The following is a 20,159-nucleotide window of genomic DNA, read 5'->3' as shown; positions in this document are numbered from 1 at the left end:
GCAATACCGCACGAGTACATCCATACGGTACAAAACCACATAAAAACGGTAGAATACCGTACGAGTACATCCATAAGGTACCAAACCACACCAAAATAGTACAATACCTTACGAGTACTTCGTTACGGTTCCAAACCACACCAAAACGGTGCAATACCGTACGAGTACATCCATACGGTACAAAACCACACAAAAACGGTAGAATACCGTACGAGTACATCCATACGGTACCAAACCACACCAACACGGTACAATACCGTACGAGTACATCCATATTGTACCAAACCACACCAAAATGGTGCAATACCGTACGAGTACATCCATACGGTACCAAACCACACCAAAACGGTACAATACCGTACGAGTACATCCATACGGTACCGAACCACACCAAAACGGTGCAATACCGTACGAGTACATCCATACAGTACCGAACCACACCAAAACGGTGCAATACCGTACAAGTACATCCATACGGTACGAAACCACACCAAAATTGTACATTACCGTACGAGTATTTCGTTAGGGTACCAAACCATTCCAAAAGGGTGTAATACCGTACGAGTACATCCATACGGTTCCAAACGACTCCAAAACGGTCCAATACCGTACGAGTACATCCATACAGTACAAAACCACACCAAAACGGTAGAAAAACGTACGAGTACATCCATACGGTACCAAACCACACCAAAATGGTACAATACCGTATGAGTACATCCATACGGTACAAAACCACACCAAAATGGTACAATACTGTACAAGTACATCCATACGGTACCAAACCACACCAAAACGGTGCAATACCGTACGAGTACATCCATATGGTACCAAACCACACCAAAACCGTGCAATATCGTACGAGTACATCCATACGGTACCAAACCACACCAAAACGGTACAATACCGTACGAGTACATCCATACGGTGCAAAACCACACAAAAACGGTAGAATACCGTACGAGTACATCCATACGGTACCAAACCACACCAAAAGGGTGCAATACCGTACGAGTACATCCATACGGTACCAAACCACACCAAAACGATGCAATACCGTACGAGTACATCCATACGGTACCAAACCACACCAAAATGGTCCAATACCGTACGTGTACATCATACGGTACAAAACCACACCAAAACGGTAGAATAGTGTACGAGTACTTAGTTACGGTACCAAACCGCACCAAAATGGTACAATACCGTACGAGTACATTCATACGGTACCAAACCACACCAAAACCGTGCAATACCAAACGAGTACATCCATACGGTAAAAAACCACACCAAAACGGTGCAATACCGTACGAGTAAATCCATACGGTACCAAACCACACCAAAACGGTACAATACCGTACGAGTACATCCATACGGTACCAAACCACACCAAAACGGTGCAATACCGTACGAGTACTTCCATACGGTACCAAACCACACCAAAACGGTGCATTACCGTACGAGTACATCCATACGGTACCAAACCACACCAAAACGGTGCAATACCGTACGAGTTACGGTACCAAATCACACCAAAACGGTGCAATACCGTACGAGTACATCATACGGTACCAAACCACACCAAAACGGTACAATACCGTACGAGTACATCCATACGGTACCAAACCACACCAAAACGGTACAATACCGTACGAGTACATCCATACGGTACCAAACCACACCAAAACGGTGCAATACCGTACGAGTACATCCATAGGGTACCAAACCACACCAAAACGGTGCAATACCGTACAAGTACATCCATACGGTACCAAACCACACCAAAACGGTACATTACCGTACGAGTACTTCGTTACGGTACCAAACCACTCCAAGCTTGAGCAACAATCGAGGAAACTTAAGCAAGAAGAAAAGATTAAAGCGAAAAGATAAGATCTAGATTAAGGGAAGAGTGAAGGCTATTTATACTATTGGCCTTTCTCTCCACAAATATCTTAAAAACAAACTAAAAAACTGGACGAAGGCCCTCAGTATCGATACCGTGCAGCTAAGCTAAAGCCTGTTTTGAACGTAAAGCTCCTGTGATACAACCATTTCATTGTATCGATACACTATTCTCTGGACAGAAGTTAAGTTTATGGTATTTTGGTTGTATCGATACCAAGATGCTTAAACTTAGATCTTCAGCTTTATTCCCCGTCTTGGCATCCAACGGCCCCAATCACCCACCGATGCTTCGTTTCTTCGTTCTTGAGTGTGGGCACACGCCCCAAAAGTTCAACTTTCGTGTATAAAATCGGGTTCGCCCTTTTTGGAAAAGCGCGGCGAAACGCTTTGATTCAAAGTCGCCACTCGGGTTTTAGCGGTGAAACACCCAAGGAATCGAACTTGAAACATTTGCTACGTTGTTTGATTTTGAAAAGGCATAGACTGGTCCGTCGTCATCTTCGATATCTGAGGTTCAGGAGCCAGGTTACGAGAGAGGAAGGGTTTTATGGCACCCCTCTCTCCCAATCCGAAGATCGGTCTCTACTCGTGCATTTTGTAAAACATTTGCATTTTTCTCTCATTAATCATTTTTTAGCCAGTTAGGGCAGGGGGACAGTTAAAGGGGATTAAACTGTAACAAGTTGTGTTTATGTGGCAAAAATGGTACGCATTTTATTGAGGCAATTATTATAGATTGAGAACAAGCACTTCTATGAGCATTTTTATATACACTGGAACACACTGATCCAGAATGATGCACGCAAGAATAAACCTGTATGCACTGACCCGGCCTTTGCATACAGGGATGACTTGCGTACACCACACCATGATTGGCGTGCGCCAGTGAATCTAAACCCATAGCTTCTATTCTCAATCCTCTGGGCTCTGGAAAGGACCAGTGCACACTCAGGACAAACCACACAGATAATATAGCAGAATAAATATAGTTATAGACAGCAGATATGGCTTTAGAGCCAGAAAATCAACAGAACACCCCATAAATAATATGGGGAAGTAAACAGAGGCCAGGATTAACTGTCATGCAAGGGCCAGCCACTGGACCTTATAATAACTGTCGTACGCCGGTCACAATGGACCATACGTTAGTTACTTCGTTGATCCAGTGCTTGGCTTTACATCATCTGGGTTCTGGAACATGACCAGAAGGATCCTAGTGGCCTTTAAAGCAGAAGAAACAGATAACCACTACACAGTCCTAAAATACAGAAAGCAGTAAACTGGTTTTTAACATGCAATAAGGTGATAAGATGAAAAGGGAAACAATAAATGGATGATCGGTGATCCCCACACCAGCGGTGCACATACAGCCATAACTAGCGTACAGCTTATGAACACTGGTGTGCGCCACTTATCATCAAGCACGATCTTTGAAACTTTGCTAGCTTTAGGGCCAAGACTGGTATTGATTACCAGCCTCGACTCTGCCAGCCCCCCCCCCCCCCCAGGGGTTAGAACAGAGGAGAAGCAAGAGGTGATATACCTTTGGTTTTGTGATTGGTGGAATATTGGAGCTTGAACTTGAGGTTTGAGGGATGGATGATGAGTGTGAGGGTGTGGGGAATATATGGAGGGATGTTTGCTTACCCTTTCAACTGATGAGAGAAGAGGGGAAGCAAAAAACAATGAGAAAGAGAAAGCTTGGGAGCTTTTATGAATATTAACCTTGTGAACCCCTTACATATAAATGCAAGGGGGGTATTTATAGCAAAAGGGGGACTGAGAGAGGGCAGTAACCAGATGGGTTGAGGCTGGTTGGGGCAGATTAGGTTAGAGAGGGAGAGCCTCCATGCTTAAATGCATGAGACTTGCATGAAAGGGCTTGTGGGGGAAGAGGAAACATCCCTGCACGATTACAATCATTAGGGAACTGTTCATCGTATTGGGGTGGTCGCAAAAGTCTTGAGCACGTGATTGAATAGTGATGTTTGACTGGCATACGCCATCCTAATACCTGTGTGCGCCAGTGAGAACTGAGTCAACGATCGATGACTGACACGTGACAGTTTACCAGCGCACGTCATCATAGCACCAACGTAAGCTAGTAGGGTTTCGTTGAGGCCATTTGGTTCTGGCTTGAAGGGTTTGAATGTGGTTCAAAATGCTCAAGGCTCAAACACGCCAACAATCCCAGGGTGTTCTTGACCTTAATCATCATCGGGGAATCAAAGACCATAAGTAAACTAATCTGGATAGTCCATAATAGGGTGTCTACATTGAGCCTCGGTGGTTGCGTTCCACGTGGCCTCGGGTACTTGGACACCCCCGAGGGTTATTCATGACGTCAAAAACACGCCTTATTCACAGTTTGCCTGAAACACTAAATAAACTACCTTACGTGCAATATCGCATAAAAATGACAATTTATTCAAAGAAAAGCAACATACTAGAGGACTTTAAGCACCAAAAATCTACATTAATTGGTGCTTATCAGTGTGTGTGCAATGGTGATGAGTTCAAGAGCTTTACTCCCATGTGATTTGATGATGTCTTGGATTCCGGCCAGCAACTTGAAACCACCTAATTCTCACCGTTATACCATTTGTCGTAGCATATTTAAGCTATCGTTCAAGCTCGTACCGAGGGAGCGTTTGCATATTCCATTGTGAAGTTCCCAATTTGTTTTGCGCCTTATTACCCGATTTTTCAGCACTGAAGACTCAATTACCTGTCTTTTTTTTTTTGTGCAGGGGAAATTTTTTCTTAATTTTATTTTTGTATTGCGTATATTAAAACAAATAGCAACATAATATGCTATTCGAAAGGAGAGAAAAGATTTTGAACTTTATACTAGCTGGACTTGTAACAATCCAAAGAAAAACATGTAGTTGTGGCCAAAAAACAAGTAGCATTGATTGTACTCCTATATTGTAAGCCAGAGTTGGCTTTGTCGGTATATGCTCCCTCTGTTTTTTAATGCCGAAAATGCGACAATCTGAGATAATTGAGACAAGTCCAAAGGGTTAAAGCGGTTAATAAGTGAATTTGTTCTCTACACAATTAATTAAAATTAGATATTTAGGATCAAGCTGCAAGAAAATAATTTTTTGTGAATTTTTTAATTTCAACGTAGATGACCTACTTTTGATTGAACTTAAAATAGAATTAATTGAGATACATATAAGCTAGTCTGAACATCCTTAAGTCGAGCCAAACAAAAAACAATAATAATTGAGACAAGCCCCACCCACTTCACTATTTGTTTAGTTTATCACCCTCCTATTCTCTGTTTTATTCCAGTCACATAGCTAGGTAACTCCTATATATCAAAAAATATTAAAAAAGTGTACTCCACTTATCAAAATAATTGTTGCTTTTTTAAATCATTGTCTAGTGGCCTGGTGTAGTGGTGTGGTCCCTCGTTATGTGGTTCTCCTGCAAAATTGCAAATTGGGCCAATCCAAGGATGTCCGTCCATTGCCCACCAACCATTTTGATTGGACGTAAGAAAAAAATGGACTTGACAACCGGAAAAGGGTAAACAGTAGCATACAAAAAGGTTAGAATCACTTTTAGTAATAAAATAATAATTATTAATAACTAACAAGTGGTGCAAATTGAGTGATGTCCATTGTACACTATTGGTAAAGCTTAATCTTTGTTCTGTCTATGTCTCAAAATTTATAATGTCAAGCTATATATTTTTGAACACATCATATTATGGTACTAACTGATATCTATTAATCAAGATTCATATTGTATATAAAAAATAACATGTATTAAAATATATAAACAATTTTGTAAGAGATCACAAACAGTAAAAATTGACAAATAAATCGAAGTATTTCCAAGGGAATTAATCATTCCCGTTAAATTCATTGATAAAGTGGGTCCACCAACGTCAAAGAAAATGTGAAATAAACGGGAGTTCAAAAAATTTCTTGGAATGCACTTATTTCAAGTGACTCATTAACTTTTGCTCATTAGTCATAAAATTAGGCATACCTAATAGTAGTGTGATTATTATGTTTCATTTAAGTAGATATCAATACATGTTGATTTTGTATGAATAATAAATATCCGTGGTGAGGGTTATTTTGCGACACTTGGGCTTGTTCGTTTGCGGTCTTAAAGGACAATTCCCTTTCTGTTTTCACTTTTTATTTTTTTGAATGAGGGGTATAAAGGTAATTTTATTTACTCAAATACCTAGGCAATTGCTGACTAGGTGAAGTATGAGTGGACCTTATAAACACACACACACAACCCAAACCTCCAATGTGGGATTACCACATCGAAGGCCAGCCCATCGACACAAACTCACAGAGCCTCACCTGCACTGGGTGCTGTTACAATGTCAAGGCCATGGGAGCCTATGCCGAGGCCTGCCCAACCACGTACAAGCACAGTTCAAGTGAGAACAGGTCCTAATTTTTTTGAATGAGAAACATAAGGATAATTCCACTCACCCAAACACCTAAACAATTTCTGACTAGGTGAAGTCACACACAACCCAAACCTCCAACGTGGGATTATCACACCGAAGGCCCTCTCTTTTAAAAGAAAATTGGTAGTGAAAGATTTACAGTAACATGGGATGGTAACATGGGATGGGAGCAACCTAAAAAGTCCCCGACAGGCCAAGTTATATGTATCGTGGGTGTGGCCGCTCATCCATAAGTAGGTTGGTCCGTACACGTGCTTATTTACCTACCTGGCTCCTAACTGCAGCTTAAGTGGACAAAGCATGGGGGGTGGACCCATCTTAAACAAAACAACCTCACACTGCCTCCACTTATTAAAAAACCTGACAGCCTCGTTTGGTGAAGGATGGTGAAGACACATTAAGAGAAGAATGACTCAATGAGAGAGAGAATAGTACTCATAATTTATTTGTCTCAGTTTTATTTTAATTAAATAAAAAAATTATAAAAAAATTAGTTATATTTTTAAATTGGTAATAAATTTTATATCTAATATGAATCTTATCTGATAGATTTTGACTTATTCTATAATACAATATTTTTAAAATCACTTAAAACATTATAAATTACAATATATAATCAATTAAAAAGTGACACAAATTCTCAAAATCTCAAAAGTGCCAATTAAATTCGGACGGAAGGTAGTATCATATATATGTGTGTGTTGTACAAGCTACTCTGAGAATTGAACCCTGTCCCGGTGATTTCGAACCGGAGTAGCTGGGAGGAAAAGTTTTTCCTGCTTTTTTTTGCTGAAAGAAAAGAGGAGTGTATACGACACAAGAGTCGCGCGGAGATGGGTATTTCTTGGGACGACGTCGTCCTCATCGACCATGGGAAGAAACCAGGCGATCCCTCCGTCATTACCGTCAATTGCCCCGACAAGGCCGGACTCGGCTGCGATCTCTGCCGAATCGTAGTCGAATTCGGACTCTGCATCACCAAAGGAGGTCTGCATTACTTCCATCTTCCTCAAATCTTCAACCCTTTTTTAATTCCTCCATTAAAAAAATGATGATATCATTAAATTGTTCAATTTACCTAACATTATGGAATTCTCATGTTTGATAAAATTTGATATAGCTGCGCAGTTAAATTTATTAAATGATGTGAGGAATAAAGTATGGTTTATGTCCCAAGGGGTTCGCCTCAGTGCTCAAGATATGGGACTTAGGTGTTTGCATCCTCCTAGGTCTCCAGTTGGAAACCTCACAGGTGTTATTAACTCTTATGGGCCAATTTGTATACGCTTTTAATGAATCCCTGTGCGTGGATAGTGGGATTGGTCCTTAGGATTGGTCAAGGTGCGCGTGAGCTAATCGGATAACCTGGACTATCAAATTAAAGTGCAGTTTATCGGAAATGATATCACGGTTCAAGATGGAGAACTTTCTGTAAACACATAGGAGAGATGAATTGAGGTTTTAGTTAATTCTTGTGTTTATCCGCCACAGAAGAGCTCTTCTAGGTAGAATGCTAAAATTGGTTGCATAAAAACGCCCTTTGAAGAGTTCAATGGAGTGTAATCAAAGAAAAAAGTATGTTAACTAATTCGACAATAACAGGAGACTAAAGAATTTATGGAGATAATCTAAATGATGCTGGGGATTGAATCATAGTCAAGTGATAAGTTGAAAAACATATATAGTATTAATTGTCCTCAGTTTTCTTGCACTTAATTTATGTCATTGGCCATATTAGAAGCTGTAAGGTTCATTTAGTTTACTGATTTCTCTCTAATTACTCCTTTATTTTGCATGTGAACTAGAATAATTCCTATTTTACTAGTAATCTGTGGATGCAGATATTTGCACTGATGGTAACTGGTGTTACATAGTACTGTGGACTGTTCCACAACTCAGCTCATTGCGAGTTGATTGGGAGAGCTTGAAAACCCGGCTAATGTCTGCGTGCCCTTCTTGTCTAATGTCATTTTACTTCAATCAGCAGTCCAATGGTTCCATGCCATCAACATTATACATGTTGAAGGTCTTTTGCCTTGATCGGAAAGGATTGTTACATGGTGAGAATAAATGTCTGTCCCTTGTCTGATGAAATGCGAAAAAAATAGCTTGATGTGTTCATTCATTTTCTACAGACGTTACTAGGGCTCTCTGTCAGCTTGAGCTCACAATTCAAAGAGTGAAAGTCATGACAACCCCAGATGATAAAGTCCTGGATCTTTTCTTTATCACAGATAACATGTGAGTTTAACTTTTGGGTAATTGAGAGATATACGTGACAAAATTGCACGGATGTTGTCATACCGTGTATTATTGAAGTCTTACATAGGAGTAGGACACTACATGACCTTTTCATATATTATTGGTTGTAAAATTGAAAGTGCTTGAGTGTTTTCACATATGGCCTTTCTTTTAAGCTATAAAATGGCAAATTATGCAACCAAATGGTCCAACATGATACCTAATTCGTTTGTTTTGGTTGATACTACTTCAGTTTAACTTGAACTTGTTTCCATTCAGGTTAGCTTCAGTACTTATCCACACTATCATGGTAGTTTTATGATTGGGAAACTGCCATTGGAGCTGGTATCTCTTTTAGCACATTGGTTGTGATAGCTCTAGAAATTGAATGGGCTGATACCACTATGGTGGAATATGGTTCTGGATTTTATCGCTGTACTGCAAAGAGTTACAGAAATGTGACTTTCGTATTGCGAAATGAAAAGGTTACATCTCTTCCTTTAGAATGTGATCCCTAGATACAAGAGGAACAGTCATGTAATCATATAGACATAACAACAACAATACCAGAACCCATCTAGTCATTACAACAACAATAACATAACCCATCTAGTCCCCAATCATTGGGGGTATTGGCGGAGGAGGATTAGAGACAGACTTAACTTTTGGCAATATATGCACAAAGTGGCTGCTCTTAGAATACCACTGAAACAGTGGCCCCCCTATACAATTAGACGATAACATCTATTGTAATCCTAGGCACATGAAAACTTTTCACTGTTGCTAGTCCGTGATGTTCTTTTCTAGACAAACTGATTTGTGATTTAGGAGATGCGTTACTTATTTGCTATCGCAGTTGAATTATGTTCTTCCCTATTTGTTATCTTGGAGACTAAAGTGGTTGGTTAGTAAAGGCTTCAATTTTCTGAATATGTTTTTCACGTGATTGACAGATAAAATTCTTCTCAGAAATCAGCTTATAGTAATATACACAATACTATAGGAATTGACAGTCAGATTTCTTGAAAACTGCTGGTCATATGTCATTGGTAGCAATTAGTTTGAATTACTTGAAATATGTTGTTTCAGGAACCTGTTACATACAAAAAACAGACGGGAGGAGACGTGCGAAAATCTTAGTGTCGTTTTAGGAGAGTTTTGTATCAGCTGTGAACTTCAGCTGGCCGGGCCTGAATATGAAAGTCAGCAAGGATTCTCGTCTCTTCCTGAAGAAGTTGCTGAAGAATTATTCACTTCGGAGCTTTCTAATAAGAAAGCATGTTCACAAGCTCTAAGCCCTGACATGAAAAAGGTTAAGACAGCAACAGTCACAATAGATAATCTTATGAGCCCAGCTCATACCTTGCTTCAAATACAGTGTGTTGATCAAAAGAACCTGGTCTATGACATTTTGAGGACCTCAAAGGACTGCAATATTCAGGTATCTCATCAATAAGTTCATTGTAAATTTTTCGATCATGTGTTGACTTAGGAAGATCATGAGAATGACATCAAACTGGACTGAAAACCCCCAGGGCCTGGCACAATGGTAGTTAGCTGGCATCTAGGGGGAAGCGGTCTGTGGTTCCCACATACATGTTAAGAATTCCTGTGTTGGGCTAGTCCATACGAGGTTTCGCTTCGGTTTTAATTGGTCCATTGGGCCGGATATGACTGTAACCTTGTTTAGTTCTTGCTGAATCATTAATTTCGAATTCAGGGAGAAATAGTAGATATTGTTTTGATGTCAAACAGTAGAAGAGTAAATTCAAAAAGAGTTACATAAAGGAACACTCCATCACTCATGTGAGGTCTCCAACAACTAAACCAAGCTCAATACACAACAACCCAATAAATAGTCCCCTACCGTGAAGTTTAGTGAATTGGATAACTGTTTAGCGAGTTGAATCGCTTTGATTCTGTGCTGGGCAAGTTTCCTTAGCACATCTCTCCAAAGAGATCACTTGATTGCATGTCCTGATCCTCCAAATTTGCCTCTGCCTTGTGTAACGTAATAAGCATGGCATAGTTTTATGCTTAATTTTTCGTATTTCAATTGATGTCTGTGGTGTTGTTCTTCATTTAGATTGCGTATGGTAGAATATCACCAAGTTTGGAAGGCAGCAGGAATGTGGATCTCTTTGTCCTGAAAATAGATGGGAAAAAGATTGTTGAGCCTGAAAGCCTGATTGCTCTATGTTCTCGTCTAAAGGAGGAGATGCTTCACCCATTGAGAGTCACAATTGCCAACCGTGGCCCTGATACTGAACTCTTGGTTGCTAATCCGGTCGAATTATCTGGAAAAGGAAGGCCGCGTGTCTTCTATGATGTCACTTTCGCACTGAAGATGCTTGGAATTTGTGTATTTTCGGTAAGGAGTAAAGACTAAGATATTTGAATAACCCCCTCTAGCAAAAAAAAAGGAATAACCCCCTCTAGTTTTTTTTCCCCTTTCCTTTTTTTGAGAATGCACTCTCTCTAGTTATTTTGTGTCTGAATCGAGTTTGTTTATGTTGGTCTATAGGCTGAAATTGGAAGGCATTCAACATCAGATCGGGAGTGGGAAGTGTACAGATTCCTTTTGGATGAAAGCCGGGAATTTCCATTAGCAAGTAGTCGAGCAAGAAGTGAGATAGTTGACCGAGTGAGAAGAACGCTCATGGGCTGATGAACCAACTTGGTTTGGTCATCACAGAGAAAGAACATCTCTTCTCAGAAGATTGCTTCATTTGGCGAGAGCCTCAACTTCGGTTCACTGAACTTGGTACTGTCTGATGATAGTCATGTCCAGATGTACTGGAATGAACCCAACTCTTTGGGACAATATGTATCTTTATCCAACTTTGGGGATTAAGCAGTGCAGAATATATTGCCTCAAGGGTTAAAAAGTACCTTTCACCCCTCCATCATGTAATATTACCATCATTAGATTTTGTATCCCTCGAATACTTTAGTAGGTGAAAGTTTCTCTCTCCGAGGTATGAATATTCTTCCGTCAATCAAGCATGTCTTTTTATCTGATCTATGCTGATGAAACCGATGGAAATATGGATTGGGGTTGGTTTCTGAACAGATATTCATGCTTTAGAAGTTGAGCTGTAGTGCTTATGGATGAGGATATGAAGGCACACGTTTATGGAGAACATCTGATCTTGACTTCGGACCTGATGCACTGCTAGTATCAAGTGGTTCTGCTGGTTCCTCTGTTCTTTGGTTATTCGGAAGCGAACAGACAGATCCTATTAGTGAGGTTCATGACTTTTGTAACTAAGGCAAAGATATTTACTTTATATGAAGGTGAAGTCTTGGCTTTCTTAAAATGACACAAACACCTCGACGTCGCTTAGTGAGTAGAAAGTGTGGAAATGTGAGTTTGTGTGTGAATGTGAGTGGGTGGGTATCGATGTAGATAAAACAATGATGTATGTCTTTGTACGCATCATCTCATATGCACGTAAAGTTGTTGGAGATTTTTCTACTGGATGCGTGTTTGCTCAACCTTTCATTTTTCAAGTGTGAACCCGGAGCTTTAGCATGGAATGACGTGCATGCATTCGAATGCATTCTTTTGAAAGCTGTAAACTCTTATTATCTTTTAACTCATCGGTTTATTAAGTATTGGGTCGTGGTGTCTCACGATGTAATATTTTGGAACTCTATTTCATAAAGGTTGACAAGAAACTCTTTTGGGTAACATTTTATGGGTATTATGTGAAGATATTATTTATGGAAAATCATTGATATTTAAGTTTAAAAATCGAGAGCATGATAGATTATTTATGAGTGACCGGGATTAAAAAGTGGGAAATAGAGTCATAGATGATTTAATTAAGACACATATCAATTTGTCAAGATGAAAAACCTCTAGCCCTGCATTTGAAGTAGCCTAAGTGCTTTCTCTCATATTCTTTTTTGTTGTCAGGAAGGCATTTCAAAACTGTTAGCTCCCACAAGCGATGCTATATTTTGGTTGGCAATTCCATTGACAAAGCGGATTTTCAAATGTATTCTTTTCTTTATCGAGTTTAGTTTTTTTTTTTATATTTTCTAAGCGTAGTAAGTCTGTATAGGATTAGAGTGGAAGGAATCATAATGTGTAATTGAGAGTGAGTGTGAGTGTTCTTTTTGAGCAGATTGATCGGCCTATCAAACTTGCATCCATCGGGACCAACTAATCAAGTGTGGCAGCCAAATGAAATAAAAGCAGATGGAGTGACGGATCAATTCCCCGATCGATTGGAAGGCTATTATTATAAAAAGGGGCTTTTCCTTTCAATTAGGCACCGAGCACATATGCAGCAGCAGGCGATAGAAAAGGCACGAGAGTTTTTTTTGGGTTAAAAGCATGAGAGGAGATTCCTTTGGTTGATTGGAGTGCTCACGCAAATTTTCGACGTTACAGTCTGATTGTTTCCAAAAAGTAAAAATTGGCCTAGGAACAGCGAGTAGTGCAGTTCTAGGCCTGATGCGGGCGTGCCAGGGCAGGATTGCAGCCCAAATTCGTATCAAGGCCTGGAAACCTTAATCTGACTTCTAACTGGATGAAAGTGCACGGCCTAAGGGTGGAGACCGTGAGGAGGTTCGTGGTTTGCCTTTGCGGGCTAAGGACTTAAAATTTCCTAATCGTGTGAAAAATGGAAAGAAAGGTAGAGCAAGGCCTAAAACAGAAATAAAAGGACTTCATTAACAGTTTAATAAAGTCTGATTACATGGAAATGAAATAAAATCTAGGCTTGGCTAGATTGAACGGGAAACTAAAGATAATTGAAAGATAAATTTGCATAAGCCGTGGGCTTGATGGTCGGGGACCGAAAGATAAAAGATAATTGAAATGTAAATTGAGTAAGTGGGGGGCTTGATTGGTCGGGGACCTAAAGATAAAAGATAAAGGAAAAATAAATATGCATAAGCCGTGGGCTTGATGGTCGGGGACCTTTGCCAAGGCCTTCAACTCTGGTATTTATAGGCAGATGTTCCAGGCCTTGAGCTGCTTGAGCTGCTTCCACAGGCCTTCATGCCTGGCTGCCAAGTGTCCTCCTTGTAAATGCTTAGGCTTGAGCAACTTCAAAATGCTCCAATGAGGGGCTGCTCCCTGAACAAAACGTGCCTTTTACTCCAAGAAAAGGGCAAAGGCCTGAAAAATCCTTCTTCTTTGTATAAAACTTTGAAAAAGGGCAAAGAAAATTTCAGTTCCTGCAGTATTCAGGCCATTCTGGGCCCCCCACAGCTGCAGACCAATACTTCACCAGGCCTTTCTTATCATTTTATTGGACCTTGCATAATTTGTGGGCCCTCTAAATCCTCTGAGGTTGATCTCTCACGAAGAAGGATCCAGAAACTACGGATCAACCAGACCTGGATGAGCTGCTTGTGAGCAGCTTGCTTAGGTCTGCATGAATCATTCACCAGCAGCTCCAAGGGCTGCATGTGCGCCACCTATCTTTGGCCTTACTTTATGCTGAAGGATGGGGTCCACTCAGACCTTGAGCTGCTTGTAAGCAGCTTACCCAGGTCTGCCCAGCAAGAACATTCTAGGCCTTTGAGCTGCTTGGGATGTCTCCATGCATGGCTGCCACGTGTCCTTGGTCTGGTTGAGCTGCTTGCGTGCATGGATGCTTGTAAAAAAGGGATATTTGGGCCCACCAAGGCCAAAAAACGCAGGCCTGGTTGAGCTGTTTGAGCAGCTTGCTAGGGAGAAGCTTCTAGGCCTTTGAGCTGCTTGTGAGCAGCTTGCTTCCCAAGCATGACTAGGCAGCTTATATGGCCTTTTTGACTTGGTCAGTTTTAGGCCTAAATAAATCTAAAAAACTGGGCCCAGACCTGAAAAATGAATCTTGGCCTTATTGGGCTAGATAGGCCTGAAAAACTAGTCCGGGCTTTGATTAGTTGGGCCAAGGCCTAAAAATGGGCCTAGATCTGAAAATCAATTTGGGCCTTGACTAATTAGGCCATGCTCCAAACATTATGTGGCCTAATCAATTTTCAAACTCTCTCCTGCCTTTCCAAACTCAATTTGGCCTAGTTATGGCCACTTTAAATTCTTCCAAAGGCCCAATTCTGCAGGTGACTGATTCATAAGACTTCTCAAGGCCTGAAACTACTTCCAAGGCCATTCTTTTATTCTCTTTCTCATTTTGGCCGAAAATGGGTGTAAACACAGTCAAACTCCAATCGATGTTCATGACTTTCCTTCAACAATCACAGAGCTGTTTCTTCGGTGGATTTCCGAAGTATTGTGGAAGGCTTGAGGAGTCAAGGCAGCGGCAATCAAATACGGGGTGTGGTGAACGAGGAGTCGGCAATCATCTTAGGTCAATTGTGAGGAGTCTCAATTGTGAAGTAAGGTTGATTGTAACCACACAAGTTAAATATAGTATTCGATTCCTTCTCGTGGTTTTTACCCATTTTTGGGGTTTTCCACGTATATCCGTGTGTTCCTCATATTGTGTTCTTTTCGTATTTGTGGTTATTTTCGGATTGGAGTATCTCGTAGGAATTTCATTTGGTATCAGAGCGGGTCGCTCGTAATCTGTAGGAAGTCTTGTTCCTGAGTGGATCCTGAGTTACGATGAACACCAATCTGAATATGCATCACCCTTCCAGTCGCACACCAATTTTGGACAATGAGAACTTTGACTACTGGAAGTCCCAAATCAAAGCAATAACGAGATCTGCAGACGAGGAAATATGGAACTTGTGCGTAACAGGGTACACACCTCCCACAAAGGTTGTGGATGGGAAAACTATTCCTAAACTAAGCTCTGAACTGTCTGATAAAGAAAAGGCTGTGTTGCAGGCTAACAACCGTGCCTTGGACATACTTTTTAGTGTTGTGGATGTGACAGAGCATCGAAAAATCACAAATTGCAAGTTTGCGAAGGAAACATGGGATATACTTGTCACGTGCCATGAGGGAACCTACGTGGTCAAGCAATCAAAGCTACAGAGACTTACAACTAAGTTTGAAATGATCAGAATGGAAGAGGAGGAAACATTCAATCAGTTCTACTCCAAGCTGATTTCAATCGTCAACAGTTGTGAAACCTTGTGTGAGCCCATTCCTTCATTTAGAGTTATTAAGAAAATTTTAAGATCTTTGCCTGACCGTTTTAACACAAAAGTCATTATGCTTCAAGGTGAACAGAAGCTTAAGGACAAGTCTGTCGAAGAGGTTGTTGGGATCCTTCAAACCTATGAGGCAGACATTTTACAATCTGAATCTCATAAAAATAAAATGAAACCTTCGGCTAAGCCGATTGCCTTTTCAAGTTTTCAAAGAGATAATAATGATTCAGATAGTGACTGTGACCTTGACTTTGAAGCTATGGCCTTATTTACCAAACAGTTTTAAAAACTTTTCAAGAAGAAACCCACAGAAAATGAGTTTAAAAATAAAAAAATGAATAACGGAGGAAAAGGCGAAGCTTCTAGTGAAAAAGGGAAAAGGGGGATAAAGGGACCGCCACCTGGTCCTAGGTGCTTTGAATGTCAGGGATATGGTCATTTGGCCTGTGAATGTATCAATAAGTTGAAATGGAAGACAAACTATAAGGCTAATATTACATGGGATGACGACAGTGACTCTGAAATATCAGAGGGAGGAAAAGAAGAACACACAAATTTTATTGCATTTGGTGCATCCTTACACTCTCAAATTAGTGATAAACCCATAAATAGCTTTGAACAAGGGTCTTCAGATGATAGTGACAATGAGGATGGCGGTGAGTTTGAAGGTGTAGATGACTTGAGAAAGTCGTTTGATAGGCTATACCGCGATAGTGTTAGGATCAACAAAGTGAACCTCAAACTTACTAGAAAGTGTCAAGATGTTAATGTGGAGCTGTTGAAAATGGAAAAACAATTGGGTGAACAACAAGGACTTCTTTTGTCGGTTACGGAAGAAAGGGATAAGCTTAGAAAGGAAGCAATTGACCTCAGAGAGAAAAGTAGTGCTTTGGGAGAACTGAACACTGTGTATGAAGGCAAAATGGACAAATTGAAAAATGAGTTAACCAGTGCTAACTGTTTACTTGAACGTTTGAATGCAGGTTCTAAGGCTTTGGATGACATGCTCAATAGTCAAAGATCACCTAGTGACAAGTCTGGACTTGGTTTCTATGGAACACCACTTCTCACAAACAGAGAGAGAACGTAAATGAGAAGAAACCCATGGAGGTAACTTCTAAAATTAATGTTGCCCTTGTCGCTCAAATTTATGCTAAGAAAGTTCATAGCATTAAAGCTGTTAAAAATCATAAGTTCATTCCCACATGTCACTTTTGTAATGTTAAAGGTCACATTAGACCCAACTGCTTTAGACTACATGGTTATCCTTCTTTTGCTAATAACAAGGTTAAGTACAACAATATTGTATACAATAAAAGAATAAACAAACAAGGGAATGTATCTGGGTTAGGAGTCATGATTTGCGTTGTATGGTAGTGCATACAGCTCTTAAAGCCCGTGACTCTCACATGTGGTATCTTGACAGCGGCTGTTCGCGTCATATGTCTGGAGATAAATCAGTTTTTGTCAATCTTGAAAAATATAACGGTGGCATAGTAACTTTTGGTGATGGTAGCACTTCAAAGGTTGTGGATAGAGGAACCATACAAGCATCGGGTCTAACTCACCTTGAGAATGTTTTATATGTAGACGGATTAAAAGCAAACTTGATTAGTATAAGCCAGATGTGTGATTCTCATCATGAAGTTCGTTTTTCCAAAAATGATTGTTATATTGTAGATGAGCAAGGAAATAGTGTCATGCATGGTACTCGTACTCCTGATAATTGTTATGGCATATTACCTGATAATGAGATAACCTGTCATTCTATTCAAGTAAGTGACACTGAACTCTGGCACCAACGTTTTGGTCATATTAATTATAAAGACTTATCTATATTGACTAAACGTGAATTGATTAGAGGTGTGCCGAAGCTCAGCAAGCCAAAAAATCATATTTGTGGTCCTTGTCAACTCGGTAAGCAAATCAAGGCTGCTCACAAAAAGACCACGGGGATAGCTACTAAGAGACCTCTCGAGCTTCTTCACATGGATTTGATGGGTCCTTCCAGAGTGGAGAGCATTGTAGGTAAAAGGTATATTTTTGTTATTGTAGATGATTTTTCTCGCTTTACTTGGGTTAGGTTTCTTCGTGAAAAATCTGAAACTTTCTCTATTTTTAAAGTTCTAGTCAAACATGTTCAAAATGAGAAGGAAATGAAAATCGGCTGTATTACTCGTATTCGCCCAGATCATGGAAAAGAATTCGAAAATTCTGAATATGCAAATTTTTGTGACGAACTTGGTATTAGACATGAATTTTCAGCTCCCAAAACTCCGCAGCAAAACGGTGTCGTTGAGAGAAAAAACCATGTTATTCAAGAAATAGCGCGGGTTATGCTTCATGCAAAAAAAATTGCTCGCAGATTTTGGGCCGAAGCAGTTCATACTGCTTGCTATGTTATTAACCATGTTTACCTTCGTCCAGGTACTTCAAACACTCCTTATGAGCTTTGGAAAGGTAAGAGACCAAATGTTAAATATTTTAGAACCTTTGGGAGTAAGTGTTATATTATGAGAGACAGAGAGAAACTTGGTAAATTTGACTTTCGTAGCGATGAAGGTATCTTCTTAGGATACTCCACAGATAGTAGAGCTTTTCGTGTGTATAATAAGCGTACTCAAAGCGTCATGGAATCTATAAATGTTGTGGTGGATGAAAACCCACTTATTGAAACTGATAATGGTGCTAATGACTTGAATGAGCCTCTATTTGAACAGGCAATGGATGATGTGCCAAACTCTAGTTCTAACGACAATGAACATGATAATGAAGAGCCAAAAGATGAGGGACAAGACAGTGATGAGGAGGATAGTGAACAACCTGATGAGGAGCAAAAATTGGAACCCTCAGCTCGAGTAAAACTTAATCACCCAACAAGTCAAGTCATTGGAAAAGTCTCAGACCCAATGAAAACTCGGAGGCAAACTCGCGATCAGGTATCATATACTTGCTACCTCTCATTAGTTGAACCTAAAAATGTGAAAGAAGCCTTAATGGATGAATGTTGGATTAATGCAATGCATGAGGAGTTGCACCAGTTTGAGCGAAACAATGTGTGGGAATTAGTCCCTTGACTATCACACACAAATGTTATTGGCACGAAATGGATTTTTAAGAATAAGTCTAATGAACAAGGTGTAGTTGTCCGTAACAAGGCCCGCCTAGTTGCACAAGGTTACACTCAAATTGAGGGAATTGACTTTGACGAGACGTTTGCACCTGTAGCTAGGTTAGAATCCATTCGTATTATGCTTGCTGTTGCATGTTGTCTAGACTTTAAATTATTCCAAATGGATGTAAAGAGTGCTTTTTTGAATGGTGTGATCAAAGAAGAAGTATATGTGGCTCAACCTAAAGGGTTTGAAGACCCTCATAACCCTGAACATGTGTATCGTTTAAATAAAGCATTATATCGGCTGAAACAAGCTCCCCGTGCTTGGTATGATAGATTAACTACATTTCTCCTAGGTAATGATTTTGTTAGGGGGAGTGTTGATAAAACTCTGTTTGTTCAGCGTAAAGGTAAACATATGTTAGTGGTTCAAATCTATGTGGATGATATTATTTTTGGTTCTACATCTCACTCCCTTATGAGCGAATTTTCAGATTTCATGCAAAAGGAATTTGAAATGAGTATGATGGGTGAACTTACTTATTTTCTTGGGCTACAAGTTCGACAACTTGATCATGGAATTTTTGTCTCCCAAACAAAATATGCTCTTGGTCTTGTTAAGAAATTTGGATTAGAATTTGCTAAACACTCTCGCACACCCATGAGCACTACCACGAAACTTTCTAAAGATACTGATGGTCTCTCAGTTGATCAAACTCTGTACCGTAGTATGATAGGCAGCCTTTTGTACTTAACCGCTAGCCGCCCTGATATAGCCTTTAGTGTAGGAGTGTGTGCTCGTTATCAAGCTAATCCTAAAGAGTCTCATCTTACAGCTATCAAACGTGTCATTAAGTATGTGAGCGGTACTGTAGGGCATATTTGGCTGTCTAGAGATACTAATGCCAACCTGGCGGGTTACTCCGATGCCGACTGGGCTGGTTGTGCAGACGATTGTAAGAGTACTTCTGGGGGTGTTTCTATATTGGGAACAATCTCATAGCTTGGCTAAGTAAAAAACAGAACTCGATATCCTTATCTACAGCTGAAGCTGAGTATATCGCAGTAGGGAGTGCGTGTACTCAATTACTTTGGATGAAACAAATGCTAGAAGATTATGGTCTGCCTCAAGGTATCCTCACCCTTTATTGTGACAATACGAGTGCCATAAATATCTCTAAGAATCCAGTTCAACATTTGCGAACAAAACACATTGATATCCGACACTACTTTATTCGTGATCTTGTTGATGAGGTCATTGTCTCTCTAGAGTATCTAGACACTACTAATCAAAAAGCTGACCTTTTCACCAAACCCCTTAATTATCTCCACTTTGACTATCTTCGCAAGTTAGTTGGGGTCTGTTGCATTGATTGAAATCTT

The 20,159-nt window shown here is 40.1% G+C and overlaps 1 protein-coding gene across 1 annotated transcript; it reads left to right on the top strand.

Moving 5' to 3' along the window:
• Positions 1–7,031: 7,031 nt before the first annotated feature.
• Positions 7,032–11,595, top strand: LOC131319426 (ACT domain-containing protein ACR9-like). The gene is made up of 6 exons (XM_058349658.1): positions 7,032–7,342; positions 8,197–8,415; positions 8,491–8,596; positions 9,686–10,037; positions 10,683–10,967; positions 11,121–11,595. The coding sequence occupies exons 1-6, from the start codon at positions 7,189–7,191 to the stop codon at positions 11,262–11,264; spliced, it is 1,260 nt and encodes a 419-aa protein (XP_058205641.1). The 5' UTR covers positions 7,032–7,188; the 3' UTR covers positions 11,265–11,595.
• The last annotated feature ends 8,564 nt before the right edge of the window (positions 11,596–20,159 follow it).

Source organism: Rhododendron vialii, chromosome 3a (genome assembly GCF_030253575.1).
Source record: "Rhododendron vialii isolate Sample 1 chromosome 3a, ASM3025357v1".
NCBI classification, from domain to species: Eukaryota; Viridiplantae; Streptophyta; class Magnoliopsida; order Ericales; family Ericaceae; genus Rhododendron; species Rhododendron vialii.
Note: the sequence above shows the minus strand (reverse complement) of the source record. Positions and strands in the feature narration are given on the sequence as shown.